The 24,553-nt window shown below is 44.8% G+C and overlaps 1 protein-coding gene across 2 annotated transcripts in view; it reads left to right on the top strand.

The window, feature by feature from the left end:
• The window catches only part of PRKCQ (protein kinase C theta), a 98,001-nt gene that overhangs the window by 58,351 nt on the left and 15,097 nt on the right, over window positions 1-24,553 (top strand). Inside the window, exons 11-14 of one of the 2 annotated variants that reach the window (XM_075273947.1) lie at window positions 1,031-1,191; window positions 4,595-4,768; window positions 21,832-21,923; window positions 23,710-23,772. In XM_075273947.1, coding sequence (XP_075130048.1) covers window positions 1,031-1,191; window positions 4,595-4,768; window positions 21,832-21,923; window positions 23,710-23,772 — 490 coding nt within the window. The remainder of the gene's footprint in view (window positions 1-1,030; window positions 1,192-4,594; window positions 4,769-21,831; window positions 21,924-23,709; window positions 23,773-24,553) is intronic. The other variant, XM_075273948.1, reaches the window with a different exon arrangement.

Genomic DNA, 24,553 nt, shown 5'->3' with positions numbered 1-24,553 from the left:
GTTATTAAGACAGATTTGTTGAACAAAATGGGCCAAAATTCGGACTTAACTTGCACCAGAAAACTAGTCTACATGCTATGCACCATATTTATTATGTGTTTTAGGCCGGGGCCCCACGTAGAATAAATGCCTCAATTTGACCACAGTGGAGATGCTGTAGCAAAACCTCAGCTTTTTACAGTACCTGCAAAGTGAATGGGATTCTGGCTAATTCCATCCACACATTGCAGAAAAAAATTACTGCGATTTCAAAAACATGAGCGTTATTGCAAGTCGCAGCATGTGAATTATACCTACTGTATGAAAACAATGGCGTGTTCCGTATAATAGGGACAGAAAGTCTGCAGAGGAAAACTCTACAGACTTTCTATGAAAGGCTCTAGAGAAAAAAACGTGATGCGTTTCCGCCGTTTCTTTAGCCTCATCCAAGAAGATCCAACAACGTGCATCTAAATAGTGCCAGAAATCTGATACCAGATTCCAGCACACAGTATGTCAACCAATAGGTGATGTAAACTAAGACAAGCTAAAGCTGCACCGGTGGACCATCCAGCATCAGGCACTGTGATAAATCTGATACATTTTAAAACTGTCTAGTCTAAATATGCACTAAACATAGGTTTGCTAGTATCTTAGACAGCATTGGTAAATTGGCCACATTATGTGGCTAAATGGAGAGTTGTCACATAAGGCAAACAGTGGTATATATCATCTATTGATCACTTTATCATACAGTTAAAAAAGGCAAAGTGACATATACTGTACCAGGTTAATGGAAGTCAAAAATACACTCTTTTGGTCTCCATCAGGTGAATGGGAGCCTATGGATTTGTTGTATATGCCAGGAACTTTCCTGACGCATTTGCTAAATATGCACTGGAAACTAAATGTGAACATAGGCTTATTTTGTAGCACAGTCAGTTTGCATTGACATTGAATTTGCATTCATGCAAAAGTGTCTACTTATTACTCTGTTGTATTATTAACAAAACTAGTGCATGTCCTTATTTCTATAATCTGTGTATACCAGAGTCTCATGGCATTTCTTGGGAGTCACCAGTAGAAGAGCGTAAATATGCAGAAACTACCACTGTGCCCGCACAGACGACAGAAGAACCGGGTAGTCACATTAAACTAACCTTTGATGATTTTGTCTTGCATAAAATGCTTGGCAAGGGAAGCTTTGGAAAGGTAAAACTGCAATGTTTATTTAACACGATTTATAGATCACCTCCAACAATACTAACTCTCAGTTAAAAAGTTTTTTGATTGGCTTCTTTACAATAGACCATTAATTAGATTGGTGGAGGTACAAATACTGGACCCCAAACACACACATGCAGCAGAACGAAGGGGAGATGGAGCTCCAAGCTTCACGTTTGGTTTCATTAATTATAGCCATGGCCGTAAGTGTTGGCAGCCTCTGAAATTTTTCCAGGAAATTGAGTATTTCTCCCAAAAATGACTGCAATTACACATATTTTGTTGTACACGTGTTTATTTCCTTCGTGTGTATTGGAACAATACAAAAAATAGAGGAAAAAAAGGCAAAAATTTTATAATTTTACACACAACTCCAAAAATGGGCTGGACAAAATAACTGGCACTCTCAGCTTAATACAAGTATATGGTTACACACCCTTTGAAAAAAATAACTGAAATAAATCGCTTCCTATAACCATTAACAAGCTCCTTACTCCTCCCAACTGGAATTTTGGATCACTCTATTTTTGCAAATTGCCCCAGGTATCTCATATTTGAAGGGCGCCTTCATTTCTCCCAACAGCAATTTTAAGATCTCTCCACAGATATTCAATTGGATTTAGATCCAGACTCATTGCTGGCTACTTCAGAACTCTCCAGCACTTTTTTCTATCCATTTCTGGATACTTTTTGAAGTATGGGTCATTGTCCTGCTGGAAGACCCATGACCTAGGACACAAACCCAGTTTTCTTTTTCTTTATGTAGATTGTGAGCCCCACATTGAGCTCACAATGTACATTTTTCCCTATCAGTATGTCTTTGGAATATGGGATGGAAAACACAAGGAGAACATACAAACTCCTTGCAGATGATTTTTTGTCCTTGGCGGGATTTGAACACCAGGACACCAACTGCAAGGCTGCAGTGCTAACCACTGAGCCACTGTGTGTTTTCTGACACCTGGGCCATGGCATCCAGGGCAGCAAAACAATCCCAAAACATCTTTGAGCCTCCACCATATATGATTGTTGGTACTTTGTTCTATTCTTTGTAGGCCTCATTCTGTTTTTGATAAACAGTAGAATGATATGTTTTATCAAAAAGCTCTATCATGGTCTCATCTGTTCAAAAGACAACAAGCTTGTTGTTGATGGATAGTTTGGGCTGACACTGATGCCCTTGAGCCTGCTGGACAGCTTGAATTTATTTGGAACTTGATTGGGGCTACTTACCCACCATCTAGACATTCCTGCATTGCAACCTTTCATCTATTTTCTCTTCCGTCCACGTCCAGGGAGATTAACTACAGTGCCATGGATTGTAAATTTCTTGATTATGTTGCACAGCGTAAACAAGGGAACACCAAGATCTCTGGAGATGGACTTGTAAACTTGAGTTTATTGATATTTTTCCACAATTTTAGTTCTCAGGTACTCAGGCAATTTTCTTCTCCTCTTTCTGTTCTCCATATTTATGTGGCACACACAGACACATGATAAAGTGTCAATGTCTCCCCTTATTATCTGGCTTCTGATGTGATTTTTATATTGCCCACACCTGTTACTTGCAGCAAGCATCAAAAGTTATTTTCCCACAATTTTGAAAAGCTGTCAACAATTGCGTTTGGCTCATTTTTGGATTTTGTGTGAAATAATGTCCAATTCTCTTTTTTTCTGTGATACACACAAAAGAAAAAAACGTGTATAACAAAACATGTGTAATTGCAATAATTTTCCAGGAGAAGTACTTCATTTCCATGACTATATATTGTTTAAATACCACCTAGGTCCTGCAGTGTCACATTACAATGACAGTAAGCAAGTTACAATAATATAACAACAATGTAATTGTGATATTTACTGCTAAGGGCTCGTTCACATCTGCGTTCATCTGTCCTTATTGCAGGTTTCCGTTTCCTGCATAAAACAGATGCAGGAGACGGAAGCCTGCAGGAGACTTTCTCACCCATTCATTTGAATGGGTGAGAAAGCTGTCCGGCCGTGAGCGGCGGTGAGCGTTTTGCGCTCTCCGCCGCAAAACTGGGTTTTATAATCCGGACACAGAGTCGGACATGCACTACTCTGTGTCTGGATTAAAAAATCCGGTTTCGCGGCGGAGAGCCTAAAACGCTCACCGCCGCGCACGGCTGGACCCGGTCTATGGTTTCCGTCTTCTGCCATGCAGAAGACGGAAACCATAGAACGGAGACATGAACGCAGGTGTGAACCTAGCGTAAGAGAACAAAATTAATGCAACTTAATTTAATGTTACATAAACAATTTACATTTCATATTATATGGCTTTATTAAAGTAACAACATGCCACTAATGTTCTTTATTATATCTACCATTATATAGATCAAGTCAAATTTTTATAATAGTCAATTTTTATATTTTACATTTACATTAATAGTTCCCGTTTGGATTAATCGTTTAGCACCTTTCATGATACACATCTGAAGAATAAAACTGCAGGAGTGTTCAACAGGGGTAGCAGCTAATCCCATGGGATCATAAGCCATAGTTATTAAAAGAAAGAAAAGTCAGACACCTTGAAGTATGGATAAGCTATTGATCAACCTATATTCTTGAGCAAGAGAGATAAAACGCCTGACAAAAATAGCAACAATTAAATGGGTTGTTCAGTTTCAGAATTCTCCAATATACTCTCTGTATCAATTCCTCACAGTTTTCTAGATTTCTGCTTGCTGTTATTCATTCATTCGTTATATTTATGCTCCATGGTTACGTGATGGAAACATAGCTGTATAGATTGTTACCAGACAAATGTCTAATTACTGTGCTGTGACTATAACAAGTTATGCGCCTGTGTATCCATCACATGACCATGGACCTTATAGATCTTGAAAACTTTCAGGCATTCAAAAAAGGATATTGGAAACATATAGGTTTTCATTATTCAAATAATAATGCACCACATAATGCTCCTAATATATGCCCCCACTCACCTTATATTGCTCCTTAGTGCCCCCAAGCACAGTATAATACTTCTTATTACCCCACCCAAAGTATAACTCTCCCTTAGTGTCCTCATCCACTGTATAATGCTCTTTAGTGCCGCTACGCACCATATAATTCTTCTTAGTGCCCCCATGCACAGTATAAAGTTCCTTCATGCTCCCACACACAGTATAATGCTCCTTAGTGCCGCCACACAGTATATTGCCACTTTTTCTAGATAATATTTTTGCCTAATTTTTCTTGTGCGTCTTATAGTCAGACATGTTTTTTGTCCAAAAATGCTGTAAATACTGGATGTGTTCAGTATCTTGCGCCCTTGATTTAGACTGCAACTGCAGTATTTTACTTTGGTGTTTTGTGTGCTACTGACATGAGTTAACTAATATACACTTAACTGCTATTTTTCTAGGTTTTTCTCGCAGAGCTTAAAGAGAGTAGCCAGTTCTTTGCAATGAAAGTTCTGAAGAAGGATGTAGTTCTCATGGATGATGATGTTGAATGCACCATGGTAGAGAAAAGAGTCCTTTCTCTCGCTTGGGAACACCCTTTCCTGACACACCTATACTGTACATTTCAGACAAAGGTACCAGCACCTTAATGATGCAGTATTACAAGCTTCTTCTTTGTCATTGTCACCTGTGTACATTGTCCTCTTCAATGAAACATTGACGTTAACGTAATGATCTAGTTGAGTGAGGTATAAATAGAATACGTTGCATGAGGTAACTTTAATGTTCTAAGTTCAGTTTTCTTTAGATGGTGGATTTAATCTTACCAATCACTACAGTATATCTTACTATATTTAACCCCCTTTTCAATATCTATCTGTTTTAACACACTAAAGTTTTGGGTTTTAAATAGAGATGAGCGAACACTGTTCGATCGAATACATATTCGATCGAATATCAGGCCTTTCGGGGGATTCGATTGGAATCGAATACCACGAGGCAAACGCAGTAAAAATTCGTATCCCCTCCCACCTTCCCTGGCGCGTTTTTTGCACCAATAACTGTGCAGGGGAGGTGGGACAGGGACTACGACAACAGAGGCATCGGAAAAAGTCCTGAGGAGTTCAGCCCCTCGGCACAGGGCCTACTCCACCACAACCAATTTCCTATTCCAGCAACTTCGAGGATCCCCCCACCTAGCTACTGTGTTAATAAAATACCCAAAAATAGCAATAGGAAAGGGCGGGTGGGTAGGTGCTTGAGACTGAAGCCCTCCTTTGGACTGGCGCCAATCTTTGCGCCCTTTCTTTAATTACCCCCCTCTGCCATGGCTCCCCCCTTGTCACCACTACCATACCTCCCAACTTTTGAACAACAGAAAGAGGGACAAAATGTGCGGTGTGCAAATTTAGCCCCGCACACTTTTATGTTGACTCCGCCCATTCTCATTCATTTTTCATGTCCCCCGACACAGTATAATCCTCCTACAGTCACCCGCACATTATATGTCTCCACATTGTAATGTCCCCCTTCCAACTGCCCCACAGTATTTACACCTTCTCCTGGTGGCCTAGTTTAAACATGAAACTGGATCAGCTGGAGAGGGACATTAGCAATGGGGGTAGTTGGAGGGGGCAATAAATAAATGGCAGATGAAGTGGGACATTAAACGGTGGGCAACTAGAAGCAGACATTAAACCGTAGGGCTAGCTGGAGGGTGACATTAAACTGGGGGCAACTAGAGGCAGACAGGTCCCCCTCCAGCTCCTCTCATGGTTTAATGCCCTCTCCAGTTGTCCCCCAGTTTAAGTGCCCCCTGTATCTGCTCCATTTCATGTCCCCTCCTCCATCTCTGCCCTCAGTTTCATCTCCCCCCTCCATTTCTCCCTCAGTTTCATATCCCCTTTCATCTGCCCCCAGTTTCATGTTCACCCCTTCATCTCTGCCCCCAGTATAATGACAAACACACACAGACAGACACACACAGAGACAGACACACATGCTCTCTCTCCATCCTGCATCTCAGATCTCCCCTTCCCCCTCCCTTCTCAGTACCTTACACGGATCTCTTCTCTCTTCACTGCACGGGACACTGACACTCCCAGCTATTCACGTGACCGTGTGATGTCACACAAGGTCCTTGACCCATAGTAAAGCGTTCCTCCGATCACCGCAGCCTCTTATCTGTTATAAGAGCAGGTGGTGATCAGAGGAATGATTGATCAGTAAATCATTAAAGGGACATAGTGGGACATGTAGGAAGCTGCCTGGGATGGCAGGACAGGGGCAGGAAAGCGTGAGTGTCCTGCGGAAATTGGGACGGTTGGGCAGTATGACCACTACCCTCTTCCCTAACGGCTCAATTACTCCTCTCCTGTCCCCACTTATCCTCTCCTGAACAGCTCAGTCATGTAGGTCTCCCTTTTAAAGGCATAGGCTTTTAGTCCGGCCTGTTCTTTACATGACCACTGCGTTCAATCTCTGGCTTCAGTGGAGATTAGAGATGAGCGAACACTAAAATGTTCGAGGTTCGAAATTCGATTCGAACAGCCGCTCAATGTTCGTGTGTTCGAACGGGTTTCGAACCCCATTATAGTCTATGGGGAACAGATACTCGTTAAGGGGGAAACCCAAATCCGTGTCTGGAGGGTCACCAAGTCCACTATGACACCCCAGGAAATGATGCCAACACCTCTGGAATGACACTGGGACAGCAGGGGAAGCATGTCTGGGGGCATCTAACACACCAAAGACCCTCTATTACCCCAACATCACAGCCTAACAACTACACACTTTACACACTCAATACCACCTCTCTGACAGTAGGAAAACACCTTGAAACATGTGTATTTGGCACTTGCAGTGAGGAGAGCTTGTCACCAGCAGTGAATTTGGCCCTTGTAGTAAGTTGAGGTTGGCACCAACATTTGTTTTGAAAATCAGGGTGGATTGAGCCTCTAACCAGCAGAGTTTGGGCAAATTCATGGTGGAGGGAGCCTCTAAAAACCCCAGTTTGGACCAATTCATGGTGGAGGGAGCCTCTAACCAGCCCAGTTTGGGCAAATTCATGGTGGAGGGAGCCTCTAAAAAACCCAGTTTGGACCAATTCATGGTGGAGGGAGCCTCTAACCAGCCCAGTTTGGGCAAATTCATGGTGGAGGGAGCCTCTAACCAGCCCAGTTTGGACCAATTAATGGTGGAGGGAGCCTCTAACCAGCCCAGTTTGGACCAATTAATGGTGGAGGGAGCCTCTAACCACCCCAGTTTGGACCAATTCATGGTGGAGGGAGCCTCTAAACAGCCCAGTTTGGGCAAATTCATGGTGGAGGGAGCCTCTAAAAAACCCAGTTTGGACCAATTCATGGTGGAGGGAGCCTCTAACCAGCCCAGTTTGGACCAATTAATGGTGGAGGGAGCCTCTAAACAGCCAAGTTTGGACCAATTCATGGTGGAGGGAGCCTCTAAAAACCCCAGTTTGGACCAATTCATGGTGGAGGGAGCCTCTAACCAGCCCAGTTTGGGCAAATTCATGGTGGAGGGAGCCTCTAAACAGCCCAGTTTGGGCAAATTCATGGTGGAGGGAGCCTCTAACCAGCCCAGTTTGGACCAATTAATGGTGGAGGGAGCCTCTAACCAGCCCAGTTTGGACCAATTAATGGTGGAGGGAGCCTCTAACCACCCCAGTTTGGACCAATTCATGGTGGAGGGAGCCTCTAACCAGCCCAGTTTGGACCAATTCATGGTGGAGGGAGCCTCTAAAAAACCCAGTTTGGACCAATTCATGGTGGAGGGAGCCTCTAAACAGCCCAGTTTGGGCAAATTCATGGTGGAGGGAGCCTCTAAAAACCCCAGTTTGGACCAATTCATGGTGGAGGGAGCCTCTAACCAGCCCAGTTTGGGCAAATTCATGGTGGAGGGAGCCTCTAAAAAACCCAGTTTGGACCAATTCATGGTGGAGGGAGCCTCTAACCAGCCCAGTTTGGGCAAATTCATGGTGGAGGGAGCCTCTAACCAGCCCAGTTTGGACCAATTAATGGTGGAGGGAGCCTCTAACCAGCCCAGTTTGGACCAATTAATGGTGGAGGGAGCCTCTAACCACCCCAGTTTGGACCAATTCATGGTGGAGGGAGCCTCTAAACAGCCCAGTTTGGGCAAATTCATGGTGGAGGGAGCCTCTAAAAAACCCAGTTTGGACCAATTCATGGTGGAGGGAGCCTCTAACCAGCCCAGTTTGGACCAATTAATGGTGGAGGGAGCCTCTAAACAGCCAAGTTTGGACCAATTCATGGTGGAGGGAGCCTCTAAAAACCCCAGTTTGGACCAATTCATGGTGGAGGGAGCCTCTAACCAGCCCAGTTTGGGCAAATTCATGGTGGAGGGAGCCTCTAAACAGCCCAGTTTGGGCAAATTCATGGTGGAGGGAGCCTCTAACCAGCCCAGTTTGGACCAATTAATGGTGGAGGGAGCCTCTAACCAGCCCAGTTTGGACCAATTAATGGTGGAGGGAGCCTCTAACCAGCCCAGTTTGGACCAATTAATGGTGGAGGGAGCCTCTAACCACCCCAGTTTGGACCAATTCATGGTGGAGGGAGCCTCTAACCAGCCCAGTTTGGACCAATTCATGGTGGAGGGAGCCTCTAAAAAACCCAGTTTGGACCAATTCATGGTGGAGGGAGCCTCTAAACAGCCCAGTTTGGGCAAATTCATGGTGGAGGGAGCCTCTAAAAAACCCAGTTTGGACCAATTCATGGTGGAGGGAGCCTCTAACCAGCCCAGTTTGGACCAATTAATGGTGGAGGGAGCCTCTAAACAGCCAAGTTTGGACCAATTCATGGTGGAGGGAGCCTCTAAAAACCCCAGTTTGGACCAAATCATGGTGGAGGGAGCCTCTAACCAGCCCAGTTTGGACCAATTAATGGTGGAGGGAGCCTCTAACCAGCCCAGTTTGGACCAATTAATGGTGGAGGGAGCCTCTAACCACCCCAGTTTGGACCAATTCATGGTGGAGGGAGCCTCTAAACAGCCCAGTTTGGGCAAATTCATGGTGGAGGGAGCCTCTAAAAAACCCAGTTTGGACCAATTCATGGTGGAGGGAGCCTCTAACCAGCCCAGTTTGGACCAATTAATGGTGGAGGGAGCCTCTAAACAGCCAAGTTTGGACCAATTCATGGTGGAGGGAGCCTCTAAAAACCCCAGTTTGGACCAATTCATGGTGGAGGGAGCCTCTAACCAGCCCAGTTTGGACCAATTAATGGTGGAGGGAGCCTCTAACCAGCCCAGTTTGGACCAATTAATGGTGGAGGGAGCCTCTAACCACCCCAGTTTGGACCAATTCATGGTGGAGGGAGCCTCTAAACAGCCCAGTTTGGGCAAATTCATGGTGGATGGAGCCTCTAAAAAACCCAGTTTGGACCAATTCATGGTGGAGGGAGCCTCTAACCAGCCCAGTTTGGACCAATTAATGGTGGAGGGAGCCTCTAAACAGCCAAGTTTGGACCAATTCATGGTGGAGGGAGCCTCTAAAAACCCCAGTTTGGACCAATTCATGGTGGAGGGAGCCTCTAACCAGCCCAGTTTGGGCAAATTCATGGTGGAGGGAGCCTCTAAACAGCCCAGTTTGGGCAAATTCATGGTGGAGGGAGCCTCTAACCAGCCCAGTTTGGACCAATTAATGGTGGAGGGAGCCTCTAACCAGCCCAGTTTGGACCAATTCATGGTGGAGGGAGCCTCTAACCAGCCCAGTTTGGACCAATTAATGGTGGAGGGAGCCTCTAACCACCCCAGTTTGGACCAATTCATGGTGGAGGGAGCCTCTAACCAGCCCAGTTTGGACCAATTCATGGTGGAGGGAGCCTCTAAAAAACCCAGTTTGGACCAATTCATGGTGGAGGGAGCCTCTAAACAGCCCAGTTTGGGCAAATTCATGGTGGAGGGAGCCTCTAAAAAACCCAGTTTGGACCAATTCATGGTGGAGGGAGCCTCTAACCAGCCCAGTTTGGACCAATTAATGGTGGAGGGAGCCTCTAAACAGCCAAGTTTGGACCAATTCATGGTGGAGGGAGCCTCTAAAAACCCCAGTTTGGACCAATTCATGGTGGAGGGAGCCTCTAACCAGCCCAGTTTGGACCAATTAATGGTGGAGGGAGCCTCTAACCAGCCCAGTTTGGACCAATTAATGGTGGAGGGAGCCTCTAACCACCCCAGTTTGGACCAATTCATGGTGGAGGGAGCCTCTAAACAGCCAAGTTTGGACCAATTCATGGTGAAGGGAGCCTCTAAAAACCCGTTTGGACCAATTCATGGTGGAGGGAGCCTCTAACCAGCCCAGTTTGGGCAAATTCATGGTGGAGGGAGCCTCTAAACAGCCAAGTTTGGGCAAATTCATGGTGGAGGGAGCCTCTAACCAGCCCAGTTTGGACCAATTAATGGTGGAGGGAGCCTCTAACCAGCCCAGTTTGGACCAATTAATGGTGGAGGGAGCCTCTAACCACCCCAGTTTGGACCAATTCATGGTGGAGGGAGCCTCTAAACAGCCAAGTTTGGACCAATTCATGGTGGAGGGAGCCTCTAAAAACCCCAGTTTGGACCAATTCATGGTGGAGGGAGCCTCTAACCAGCCCAGTTTGGACCAATTAATGGTGGAGGGAGCCTCTAAACAGCCAAGTTTTGGGAAATTCATGGTGGAGGGAGCCTCTAACCAGCCCAGTTTGGACCAATTCATGGTGGAGGGAGCCTCTAAACAGCCCAGTTTGGGCAAATTCATGGTGGAGGGAGCCTCTAAAAAACCCAGTTTGGACCAATTCATGGTGGAGGGAGCCTCTAACCAGCCCAGTTTGGACCAATTCATGGTGGAGGGAGCCTCTAACCAGCCCAGTTTGGACCAATTAATGGTGGAGGGAGCCTCTAACCACCCCAGTTTGGACCAATTCATGGTGGAGGGAGCCTCTAAACAGCCAAGTTTGGACCAATTCATGGTGGAGGGAGCCTCTAAAAACCCCAGTTTGGACCAATTCATGGTGGAGGGAGCCTCTAACCAGCCCAGTTTGGGCAAATTCATGGTGGAGGGAGCCTCTAAACAGCCCAGTTTGGGCAAATTCATGGTGGAGGGAGCCTCTAAAAAACCCAGTTTGGACCAATTCATGGTGGAGGGAGCCTCTAAACAGCCAAGTTTGGACCAATTCATGGTGAAGGGAGCCTCTAAAAACCCGTTTGGACCAATTCATGGTGGAGGGAGCCTCTAACCAGCCCAGTTTGGGCAAATTCATGGTGGAGGGAGCCTCTAAACAGCCCAGTTTGGGCAAATTCATGGTGGAGGGAGCCTCTAACCAGCCCAGTTTGGACCAATTAATGGTGGAGGGAGCCTCTAACCAGCCCAGTTTGGACCAATTAATGGTGGAGGGAGCCTCTAACCAGCCCAGTTTGGACCAATTCATGGTGGAGGGAGCCTCTAAACAGCCAAGTTTGGACCAATTCATGGTGGAGGGAGCCTCTAAAAACCCCAGTTTGGACCAATTAATGGTGGAGGGAGCCTCTAACCAGCCCAGTTTGGACCAATTAATGGTGGAGGGAGCCTCTAAACAGCCAAGTTTTGGGAAATTCATGGTGGAGGGAGCCTCTAACCAGCCCAGTTTGGACCAATTCATGGTGGAGGGAGCCTCTAAACAGCCCAGTTTGGGCAAATTCATGGTGGAGGGAGCCTCTAAAAAACCCAGTTTGGACCAATTCATGGTGGAGGGAGCCTCTAACCAGCCCAGTTTGGACCAATTAATGGTGGAGGGAGCCTCTAACCAGCCCAGTTTGGACCAATTAATGGTGGAGGGAGCCTCTAACCACCCCAGTTTGGACCAATTCATGGTGGAGGGAGCCTCTAAACAGCCAAGTTTGGACCAATTCATGGTGGAGGGAGCCTCTAAAAACCCCAGTTTGGACCAATTCATGGTGGAGGGAGCCTCTAACCAGCCCAGTTTGGGCAAATTCATGGTGGAGGGAGCCTCTAAACAGCCCAGTTTGGGCAAATTCATGGTGGAGGGAGCCTCTAAAAAACCCAGTTTGGACCAATTCATGGTGGAGGGAGCCTCTAACCAGCCCAGTTTGGACCAATTAATGGTGGAGGGAGCCTCTAAACAGCCAAGTTTGGACCAATTCATGGTGGAGGGAGCCTCTAAAAACCCCAGTTTGGACCAATTCATGGTGGAGGGAGCCTCTAACCAGCCCAGTTTGGGCAAATTCATGGTGGAGGGAGCCTCTAAACAGCCCAGTTTGGGCAAATTCATGGTGGAGGGAGCCTCTAACCAGCCCAGTTTGGACCAATTAATGGTGGAGGGAGCCTCTAACCAGCCCAGTTTGGACCAATTAATGGTGGAGGGAGCCTCTAACCAGCCCAGTTTGGACCAATTAATGGTGGAGGGAGCCTCTAACCACCCCAGTTTGGATCAATTCATGGTGGAGGGAGCCTCTAACCAGCCCAGTTTGGACCAATTCATGGTGGAGGGAGCCTCTAAAAAACCCAGTTTGGACCAATTCATGGTGGAGGGAGCCTCTAAACAGCCCAGTTTGGGCAAATTCATGGTGGAGGGAGCCTCTAAACAGCCCAGTTTGGGCAAATTCATGGTGGAGGGAGCCTCTAACCAGCCCAGTTTGGACCAATTAATGGTGGAGGGAGCCTCTAACCAGCCCAGTTTGGACCAATTCATGGTGGAGGGAGCCTCTAAACAGCCCAGTTTTGGCAAATTCATGGTGGAAGGAGCCTCTAACCAGCAGAGTTGTGGGAAAGCAGGGTGGAGGGAGCCTCTAACCAGCAGAGTTGGTGGAAATCAGGGTGGAGGGAGCCTCTAACCAGCAGAGTTGGGGGAAATCATGTTGGAGGGAGCCTAGTATTAGCAGAATTGTGCAACGCTTATGGTGGATGAGTATGAGGATGCGGAGGAATTGGAGAGGTTGAGTACAGACATGGAGTTTCATGTTGGGGTGCTTTACACAGGTGGGCACAAAAATGAAGGCTCTATCCAGTGGTGGTTCATTTTTATCAAAGTGAGCCGGTCGGCACTCTCAGCTGACAGACGGGTGCGCTTGTCAGTGATGATGCCACCGGCTGCACTGAACACCCTCTCAGATAGGACGCTGGCGGCAGGACAGGACAGCACCTCCAAGGCATATAGGGCAAGTTCAAGCCACAGGTCCAACTTCGACACCCAATACGTGTAGGGCGCAGAGGGGTCGGAGAGGACAGGGCTGTGGTCGGAAAGGTATTCCCGCAACATGCGCCTATACTTCTCACGCCTGGTGACACTAGGACCCTCCGTGGCGGCACTTTGGCGAGGGGGTGCCATCAAGGTGTCCCAGACCTTAGACAGTGTGCCCCTCGTTTGTGTGGACCGGTGAGAACTTGGTTGCCTACTGGAGGAACTGCCCTCCCTGCCGCCAACGTCACATGCTGGAAACATCTCCATCATATTCTGCACCAATTGCCTGTGGCAAGCATTGATGCGATTGGCCCTCCCCTCTACCGGAATAAAAGACGAGATGTTGTTTTTATACCGGGGGTCAAGGATAGCAAAGATCCAGTACTGGTTGTCCTCCATGATTTTGACAATACGCTTGTCGGTTGTAAAGCACCCCAACATGAACTCAGCCATGTCTGCCACAGTGTTAGTTGGCATGACTCCTCTGGCCCCACCGGAAAGTTCAATCTCCATTTCCTCCTCATCCTCCATGTCTACCCATCCGCGCTGCAACAATGGGACGATTCGAAGTTGCCCGGAAGCCTCCTGTATCACCATCACATCATCGGACAACTCTTCTTCCTCCTCCTCCTCCTCCTCCTCCTCCATTAAACGCAGTGAAGCGGACAGATGTGTGGACCTACTCTCCAGCTGTGACGGATCGGATGCTATCCCTAACTCCTCTGTGTGATCTGAGTTATCCCTGATGTCAATCAGGGATTCTCTCAGAACACACAAGAGCGGGATTGTAAGGCTCACCATCGCATCCTCAGAGCTCACCCTCCTTGTGGACTCCTCAAAGACCCGTAGGATGTCACAAAGGTCTCTCATCCATGGCCACTCATGGATGTGAAACTGAGGCAGCTGACTTTGTGGCACCCTAGGGTTTTGTAGCTGGTATTCCATCAAAGGTCTCTGCTGCTCAACCACTCTATTCAAAATCTGAAACGTTGAGTTCCAGCGTGTGGGGACGTCGCACAAAAGCCGGTGTTGTGGCACATGCAGGCGTTGCTGGAGAGATTTTAAGCTAGCAGCGGCTACTGTCGACTTGCGAAAGTGGGCGCACATGCGCCGCACTTTCACCAGTAGCTCTGGAACATTGGGGTAGCTCTTTAGGAAACGTTGCACCACTAGGTTGAAGACGTGGGCCAGGCATGGAACATGTTGGAGTCCGGCAAGCTCCAGAGCTGCTACCAGGTTCCGGCCGTTATCACAAACGACCATGCCTGGGCCCAGGTGCAGCGGCTCAAACCATATTGCCGTCTCATCGAGGAGGGCATCCCTCACCTCGGAGGCAGTGTGCTGTCTGTCCCCCAAGCTGATCAGCTTCAGCACAGCCTGCTGACGTCTACCAACGCCAGTGCTGCAACGTTTCCAACTCGTAGCTGGGGTCAATCTAACAGCGGAGGAGGAGGCGGTGGCGGAGGAGGAGGCGGTGGCGGAGGAGGAGGCGGTAGAGGAGGAGGAGGAGGGGGGTGTTCTTCTCGTGTCCCTGCCAGGAATGTTAGGCGGGGAGACGAGGTACACCGGGCCAGTTTGGGAAGCAGTCCCAGCCTCAACTACATTCACCCAGTGTGCCGTCAGTGAAATGTAGCGTCCCTGTCCGCATGCACTTGTCCACGCGTCGGTGGTCAAGTGGACCTTTGTGCAAAGCGCGGAACTAAGGGCCCGCCTGATGTTGAGTGACACGTGCTGGTGCAAGGCGGGGACGGCACACCGGGAGAAGTAGTGACGGCTAGGGACGGCATAGCGAGGTGCCGCAGTTGCCATCAGGTCCAGGAAGGCGGGAGTTTCAACAAGCCGGAACGCCAACATCTCCTGGGCCAGCAGTTTAGCGATGTTGGCGTTCAAGGCTTGCGCGTGTGGGTGGTTAGCAGTGTATTTCTGCCGCCGCTCCAATGTCTGAGAGATGGTGGGTTGTTGTAAAGAAACGCCTGATGGTGCCTTTGATGGTGCAGGAGAAGGAGATAAGACAGGACCAGGGGAGGATGAGGTAGAAGTCAACAAAGTGGCGGAGGCAGATGAAGTGGTGTCCTGGCTCGTCCTCTGGAGTGCATCGCCAGCACAGTCAGCAGTGGCAGTGGCAGAGGCAGAGGCAGTGGCAGAGGCAGTGGCAGTGGCGTGAACGGCAGGCGGCCTTTGTCCTGCCGTTGCTGCCTGCCACTGATTCCAGTGCTTGGATTCCAAATGACGGCGCATTGAAGTGGTGGACAGGTTGCTCTTCTCAGAGCCCCTAATCAATTTCGAGAGGCAAATTGTGCAGACAACACTATATCTGTCCTCGGCGCATTCCTTGAAAAAACTCCACACCTTCGAGAAACGTGCCCTCGAGGTGGGAGTTTTTCGGGGCTGGGTACGAACTGGAACATCTTGGGAGATTCCGGGTGTGGCCTGGCTTCGCCTAAGCTGCTGACCTCTGCCTCTGCCTCTAGCTACCCTTTTTGGTGCTGCACCTGCCTCAACATCCACACTACTTTCCCCGCTTGACATCCCCCCTGTCCAGGTCGGGTCAGTGTCCTCATCATCCACCACTTCCTCTTCCAACTCCTGTCTCATCTCCTCCTCCCGCACAATGCGCCGGTCAACTGGATGCCCTGACGGCAACTGCGTCACATCATCGTCGATGAGGGTGGGTTGCTGGTCATCCACCACCAAATCGAACGTAGATGGAGGAGACTCTAGTGTTTGAGCATCTGGACACAGATGCTCCTCTGTTAGGTTCGTGGAATCGTGACGTGGAGAGGCAGGTTGAGGGACAATGAAAGGAGCGGAGAACAGCTCTGGGGAGCAGGGACAGTTTGGGTTATTGTTCTGTAAAGCTTCGGAATTTTGGGAGGAAGGAAGACAAGACTGCCCAATATACTCTTTGAATTCCCAGTCAGACAATGGCACTGTATACCAGTAGTAAAAATTGTGGGTGCACGTAACCCCAATATATTCTTTGAATTACCAGTCAGAAACTGGCACTATATGGCAGTAGCAAGAAATGAGGGTATTTATAACCCCAATATATTCTTTGAATTCCCAGTCAGACAATGGCACTGTATACCAGTAGTAAAAATTGTGGGTGCACGTAACCCCAATATATTCTTTGAATTCCCAGTCAGAAACTGGCACTATATGGCAGTAGCAAGAAATGAGGGTATTTGTATTCCCAATATACTCTTTGAATTCCCAGTCAGACAATGGCACTGTATACCAGTAGTAAAAATTGTGGGTGCACGTAACCCCAATATATTCTTTGAATTACCAGTCAGAAACTGGCACTATATGGCAGTAGCAAGAAATGAGGGTATTTGTATTCCCAATATACTCTTTGAATTCCCAGTCAGACAATGGCACTGTATACCAGTAGTAAAAATTGTGGGTGCACGTAACCCCAATATATTCTTTGAATTACCAGTCAGAAACTGGCACTATATGGCAGTAGCAAGAAATGAGGGTATTTATAACCCCAATATATTCTTTGAATTCCCAGTCAGACAATGGCACTGTATACCAGTAGTAAAAATTGTGGGTGCACGTAACCCCAATATATTCTTTGAATTCCCAGTCAGACACTGGCACTATATGGCAGTAGCAAGAAATGAGGGTATTTGTATTCCCAATATATTCTTTGAATTCCCAGTCAGACAATGGCACTGTATACCAGTAGTAAAAATTGTGGGTGCACGTAACCCCAATATATTCTTTGAATTCCCAGTCAGACACTGGCACTATATGGCAGTAGCAAGAAATGAGGGTATTTGTATTCCCAATATATTCTTTGAATTCCCAGTCAGACAATGGCACTGTATACCAGTAGTAAAAATTGTGGGTGCACGTAACCCCAATATATTCTTTGAATTACCAGTCAGAAACTGGCACTATATGGCAGTAGCAAGAAATGAGGGTATTTGTATTCCCAATATATTCTTTGAATTCCCAGTCAGACAATGGCACTGTATACCAGTAGTAAAAATTGTGGGTGCACGTAACCCCAATATATTCTTTGAATTCCCAGTCAGACACTGGCACTATATGGCAGTAGCAAGAAATGAGGGTATTTGTATTCCCAATATATTCTTTGAATTCCCAGTCAGACAATGGCACTGTATACCAGTAGTAAAAATTGTGGGTGTATATAGCCCCAATTCTATTGCTAGGGGACTTGCAGGGTATTTCTGGGGTGAAGGTGGGGGGGCACACCGTTGGAACGGGTATCGGGGTATATATCGGGTATACGGGAATACACTGACAGTGTATTCCATTCAGGATCCTGGGAAAGCTGGGTTGCGGCGATTGAGCCCGTCAGTGCCACGTTACACTGACAAGCTTCTCCCTGGAATTTAGCTCTTACAAGAGCTGTTGGTTGTCTTCTCCTTCCTATCCTAGCCTGTCCCTGCCTACCCAGAATCTAAGCCCTAGCTAGCTGGACGGAAACCTCCGTCCTCGGTGAATTGCAAGCTCAGAATGACGCGAACCTGGGCGGCGCTGTTCTTTTAAATTAGAGGTCACATGTATTCGGCAGCCAATGGGTTTTGCCTACTTTTTTCAACGTCACCGGTGTCGTAGTTCCTGTCCCACCTACCCTGCGCTGTTATTGGAGCAAAAAAGGCGCCAGGGAAGGTGGGAGGGGAATCGAGTAATGGCGCACTTTACCACGCGGTGTTCGATTCGATTCGAACATGCCGAACAGCCTAATATCCGATCGAACATGAGTTCGATAGAACACTGTTCGCTCATCTCTAGTGGAGATACCTGTATACTATGTCACCATTGGAATATAGATTAGATTATCCTAGATCTAGTTTCAACCAATGTCTGCTTACCTCAATACTAAATTACACAGTAAATTGGCATAGCCTCTATGAAAGTGGTAGGGATAGTCATTTTGGTATCACTTTAAAATGCACAAAAAATCATTAGCTCTGATCATAGCTCTTTCTATGTGGATTTCCAAAGATCTTTGGCTCCCTCTAGTGACATTTTACCTGCATTCACAGACAAGTCTAATGCATGCCTCTGTATATCAGGGTGTAATGGTCTAATTACAAACATGGTGGGGACCTCATGCTGATATAAATACTATTAGCTCCTTAATTTCTATGTCTCCCCCTTGTGGTAGTTGTGCATGTAGATATGGATCTGATAAAGAATTCATAGCTCAGCCCAATTCAACTTATTATATAAACTGACCATCGAGCATGTTAGGGTGCATTCACACTACAGATACGCTGACTGATTCTGAATCAGTATCCGTATCCGTAGTGTGAATGCACCCTTAAATAGTCTTTATGAAGTATATTTAGCACTTTTTTCTATGGTTTCCACTACAGTTTATGGCCTGATACTTAAAAAGCTACATAGCTACAACACATAATTTCCACAACACAGCCATTTGTAACAACCATACACTAAAGTATTCACAATCACCCAGTAATCGGTTTAGACTTATGACAACATAAAGTAGTGATTCCCAAAAGGGGTACTTAGAAACTTGCCAGGGGCCACAAAACTCTAGTTGGGAAGATGACTGCATGCCTTCATGCAACATTATCTGCATTCTAAGGCTGAGGCCCCATGTTGCAGAAACGCAGCCTTTTTTGTTGCAGATTTTGCTGCGTTTTTTTGAGCCAAAGCCAAGAATGGCTACTAATGGATTGGAAAATGTATAGGAAGTTTTTATACTTCTACCTTCTGCTCAATCCATTCCTGGCTTTGGCTTATAAAACCAACAAAACCTGCAACAAAAAAACTCTGCGTTTCCGCAATGTGGGGACTCAGCCTTAGAGGGCATTCACACTAACATTAGTGGGGTCCATTGCTAGCATCAATTACAAAATGTTGGTACATTAACATTAGTTAGTGTACGTACGTTATGATAGGCATCTGGTTTGGGGGGTTTTTTTTAACAGACCCTATCAGATCGGACATCCAGCAGCAGTGTGAACACCCCCATAGGACATTATTAGTAAAAATTATTTGGTAGGGCTGGCCTAGGAAATTATTCTTTTTTTTTTCTAGGTGTTCCGTAAGTCTTAAAAAGTTTGGAAACACTGATATAAAATATCTGATAAAGACATTTAATTTATGAATGAAGTCTGTATCAACTATCCCTCAGGGCCCTGCTAAACTTTGACACATAGTACCTACCCAGGTCTGGAGCAACAGACATTTTATGGACGGCATTGCTGATATTTTACATAGCATACGGTACCTTACAATACAGTCTATAAGATAATAATATTCCCTAAAAACATAGAATAAATGATGGCATAGTCCAGAAATAATATTGTCCCTCAGTGCTCAGTATAGTTGATGTTACAGTACAAAAGATAATAGTGTGTTCTGAGCACAGTGTAGTCTATGCAGAGCCCTGCACGGCTCACATATCAATAGAATGATGTCTTTCTTCTCTTTAGTATACACCCATAGAAACCCATTTCTTAATCCAGGGACACCACCAAGGCAGAGCTTGTATAAATCACTGTGCACTTTGTGCTTCATTTAACAGCCAATTACTAGCCTGTCCTTTAGCTACCATACACAATTCAATCATAGATGGTGTTTAAAAGTCAAATAGAAAATGCAGGGGATAGAGCGCAGTGCAGACAAAGTGTAAAGATTTTTCTGTCACCTTTTAATTCAAGTGTCGTGCTGGTGCAGAATTGATTTCTGGATCTCTCTGACCTTTTTCCCAGCTTGATGGTCACTCAGCACTTGAAAGGCTTTCAAAGGAAGAGATATTCTGCCAGTCAATAGGCCTTTCATACTTTGAAGAGTGGGACCATGTCTACCCTGTAGAGTCACACATAGGCCTACTTGTAATGAGAGCAGCCATAATACCTAGCATTTGCATGTTGAAAACTTTAGTAATATGTCTTTGATACACAATTTCAGATGTTAATTCAGGCTACAAGACATCTGAAGATGGAATAAATGCTTTCACAGTACAAAGTTTGACATGTGTATTCAATGTAATATTAAAGGGAACCTGCCATGCAAATTGAAGACACTGAACCACCAGCAAGTCCTAAATATCCTCATACTTTAGCTGTACATGTACAGTGTTTTTTTTGTTTTTTTTTGTTTTTTTTTTAAATCCCTAAGGTTGAAGCCCCACATGTCATTTTACATTCCCTGCGCAGTGGATGGGGTTCACACATGGCAGAAAAATACCTGCAGTGGAAACGCTGTGATTCCCCATACCGACACGTTTTTGGAAATCTCAGCATGTCAATTATAAATACAGAAACGCTGGAGGTTTCCTTATAAGTATAATTAAAGCAGAAAGTCTGTAGAGGAAAACTCTGGACTTTCTGTGAAAAGCACTGCAAGAAAAAATACAATGCATTTCCACCACATTTTTAACCGCACCGCTTTTTGGCATATGAAAAGGGGTTATTTGGGGTATTTTAAAGGGATTATCCAGTTTCCTTAGGTCATCAATAAGGCACCAACATGGGTGTTAACACAAGACATCAACTAATTTGCTATGTGAAGGGTCACGACTCTTGTACTAGAGCTGTGATACCTTCATTGTTTACATAGCTTACCATCTGATTTGTAACAGCTCTGAATTGTAATTACAGCCTTGTCCCATAGAAGTGAATAAGAAGAGGCTGAAATTACATCAAATGGCCGCTTCTTCCAAGTTACATCGTATCCTAAAGATAAGCCATCAATGTTATATCCATTTAAGGCAAACAATACAATTTATGTTTGGGTTGAACGAAAACCAGGAGTGGACCAGTGGACGTCAGAAAGGAAAGACATATCCGATTGCTTTTCTTTATCTAAACCCAGCTTTGGCTGTAAAAACCATGCAAAAACTTTTTTGTTTATATGGGCTTTTTCTTTTTTTTTGTGTTCGGTTTTCTACCAACTGATCTAAACACATGGAAACACTGATAATATTAGTTTTCTACCCAAAATCAAATGAACAATATTAAAACATAACCCAGATTATGATGAGACGACTTATCAGTTTGGTTACCATACACTGCTGACGCGGCAGTGGTGAATCATAATGAGTTAATTAACCCGTTATTAACTCCGACGTATGAGCAGTAATTTGGGGATGCACAATTTTTAGTCATTTCATTATTTGGAATCTTGTATGTAGCACCCTACTGGTATTTTTCAATAACCACATCACAGAGCTATTATGAGCAGTTTTTGCCTTACTGTGGTGCAGTTTTTGCCAGGAATCTGACTCATCACTGGTGAAACCTTCCAGATACAAGTACATTTATACCACAGCCACTTCAGACACCTTGACTATATACAGACGACCCATTTTGTAACTTCAAAAACCAAATGACTAGTGATGACAATATAGGGGCGTCATAGTAAGAAGATTGTAAACAGTTATATATACATTTATTTATTATTACGAATTTTATTAATGTAGATTATATTGTAAATATGGAGTTTTACTATAATGTTAAATTTACAGTTTAAGTACATTAACTCTTTCTTTATTTCCTGAACAGGAGAACCTATTTTTTGTAATGGAGTATCTCAATGGAGGAGACCTCATGTTCCACATACAAATCTGCCATAAATTTGATCTTGCCAGAGCTACGTATGTTTCCTAAATGTATTTTTTAAATATCTTTATAAGGATTGAGCCATTCAATGTGGAATAAACATGCTGCAGAATTTCAGTCAACATGTTCGCCTGCTATCCTCACAGCTAATCCTACCTGAAATCAATATGTTGTCACAATGGCAAATGGCTGAGATTTGTATAAATGTCATCCAGAATGCTACTACTGTAAATCTGTGGATACAATGATGGGTCAGTGGTCTTAGCTATAGAGAGAATTGCTTCAAAAAATAAGTCTTTTTCTAGTGATACGTTCCCCTTAAGCTGAGGCTCATCATTGAGGAAACGCAGCTTTTTCTGTTGCAGATTTTGTTTAATTTTCCTTGACCCAAAGCCAGGAGTGGATGGAGCAAGATAGAGAAGTATAAGAGCTTCCTATAGATTTCCCATTCCTTCTGTAACCATTCTTGCTTTGGGTCAAAAAGGCAACGAAATCTGCAGCAAGAAAAGCTGTGTTTCCACAACATGGGATTTTAGCCTTTGGAAAAGACCACAGCAGAAATGCATTGATTCTCTTACACAGCTAGTATTAAACCCATACGCAAGCAATTCTGTAGGTATAATTGACATGCATTGATTTGCAAATACAATTGCGTTTTTTAAAATAGCATATTTTTTCTGCAATGTGTGGATGGGATTAGCCAAAATACACAGTGTTTTTGCAATGTGGGTCCCTACCTTAAGCTGTTTTTCTAGGAGATATATGCTGTAAAAAAGACCACTTCTTTTATAGGGACAGCCCTCATCTAAGACCTTATTTACATATTCATGGTGAAAAACCATTTGACTGTCATGAGAATAAGCCCCTTCAATGAGCTTTGATCACAACTATTGGATACAAAAAAAAAACATACACCAAATGATGGATGTGGATATTCATTTTTGGTAAAATTTTTTATATATTAATGTCTCTTTTGTGAGAACCATCCCTCTAAATTGTTTTTGGTTAAGGCCCCACAGTGCTGAAACGCAGCTTTTTTTGTTGCAGGTATTATTGCGTTTTTTTGAGCCAAAGTCGGAAGTGGGTTGAACAGAAAGTAGAAGTATCAGAGTTTTCTATATATTTCCCATTCCTTTTGTAACCATTCTTGGCTTTGGCTCAAAAAACCGCAACAAATTCTGCAACAACAAAAAAGCTGCATTTCCGTAACATGGGGCCTAAGCCTTTAGGTACGTTCCGCAATGTAGGGCTTTAGGCCAGAGCCCCACGGGCCAGAAACGCTGCAGGAAAAATTGTGGTTTTTTTTACAGTACTTGCAAAGTGGATTCCATGCCCACTTTGCGGGAAAAATTTTTTTGAAAATCACAGCATTTCAATTATATCTACGGAAACGCCGGCAGCTTTCCCGTAGATATAATTGTAACAGAAAGTCCGCAGAGGAAAACTCAGTGAACTTTCTGTTCAAAGAGCTGCGGGAAGAACCGCGATGCGTTCACGCCTTAGGGTAGTTCATACTCTGAAAAACCCTGCTGAAAAACAATTTTTTGAACAAAAGTTAGAAGTGAATGTAGCAGGAAGGATACACGTTCCACCTCTGTACCTCCTTTTGAATCCTCTTTTGACATTTTGGTTTAAAAAACTGCCACAAAAAAAACTAAATAACAGCATGTGTGACACCACCTGTATACTGGTTGTATATGTAAATTGTGTTACATATAATTCTGCTGATTTTCTTTTTTCTATCAATAATAAAATATAATGAAAATTTGGTATATATCATATTGCTATGTTTTAACGAAACATTGCTTCAATTCTTTACAGTTTTTATGCTGCTGAAATTGTGTGCGGTCTTCAGTTCCTCCATTCCAAAGGAGTAGTATACAGGTAACTCACAGGTTCTTTATAACACTGATATTTATAGAAAAGGGTGCACATCAAGATTCAAGTCACGGACCTGTCCACAGAAAAAAAAGATTGTAACAGAGTTGTAATAGAACTTAACAGTTATGTCAATATAGTAGAAGTCCAGTTAATATCAAGATGATCTGCTTCATGTGTAGCACAAGGAATATGTAGCAGAAGGCCTTCATTTTCTGCTAAATGCAGGAATTTTCACAATAAAGTCAACGCATTTTACCAATGGAATTTATCATTATGGTCAATGTTCATCTGTGCTTGAATTCTTTAAACATTTTACACAGCATTGTTCCATGTACACAATATACTAAAAAGCCTGTTTTCTATGATAGAAATAAATTAAGCTGTGTTAACTGCCAGGTATGTTATAGACCCAAGCTGGCCATATACTGTACCTTAGATGTATTTAGACCAAACCCGTATGTTTCCACCTGTTCAACTGACCATCTAATATATATAAGGACCTACCAATTCTCCCTCGAAGGCAGATGGCATTGTTCTTTAAGAGATAAGACACTAGATGCATCACAATGACTTTCTTTCCTCTCCCAGTTCAAGCATGCATGTGTATACGGGAGCCAATGCATGTTGAACTGTCAGACAAATGAATGTTTGGTCTCCAGCTACCTAAAGTTGGCGATGAAATATGTGCCAAGAGATGCAGATCATGTCAACTGGATCTTCCAACAATTGCTTGACTGCAGATGTCAAGAAAAAGTGAAGCATTAGAATGGTTGTACTTTGACCT

This window comes from Leptodactylus fuscus, chromosome 5 (assembly GCF_031893055.1).
Source record: "Leptodactylus fuscus isolate aLepFus1 chromosome 5, aLepFus1.hap2, whole genome shotgun sequence".
Classification (NCBI taxonomy): domain Eukaryota; kingdom Metazoa; phylum Chordata; class Amphibia; order Anura; family Leptodactylidae; genus Leptodactylus; species Leptodactylus fuscus.
The sequence above is the reverse complement of the archived record's forward strand: the minus strand, read 5'-3'. Positions and strand labels throughout refer to the sequence as shown.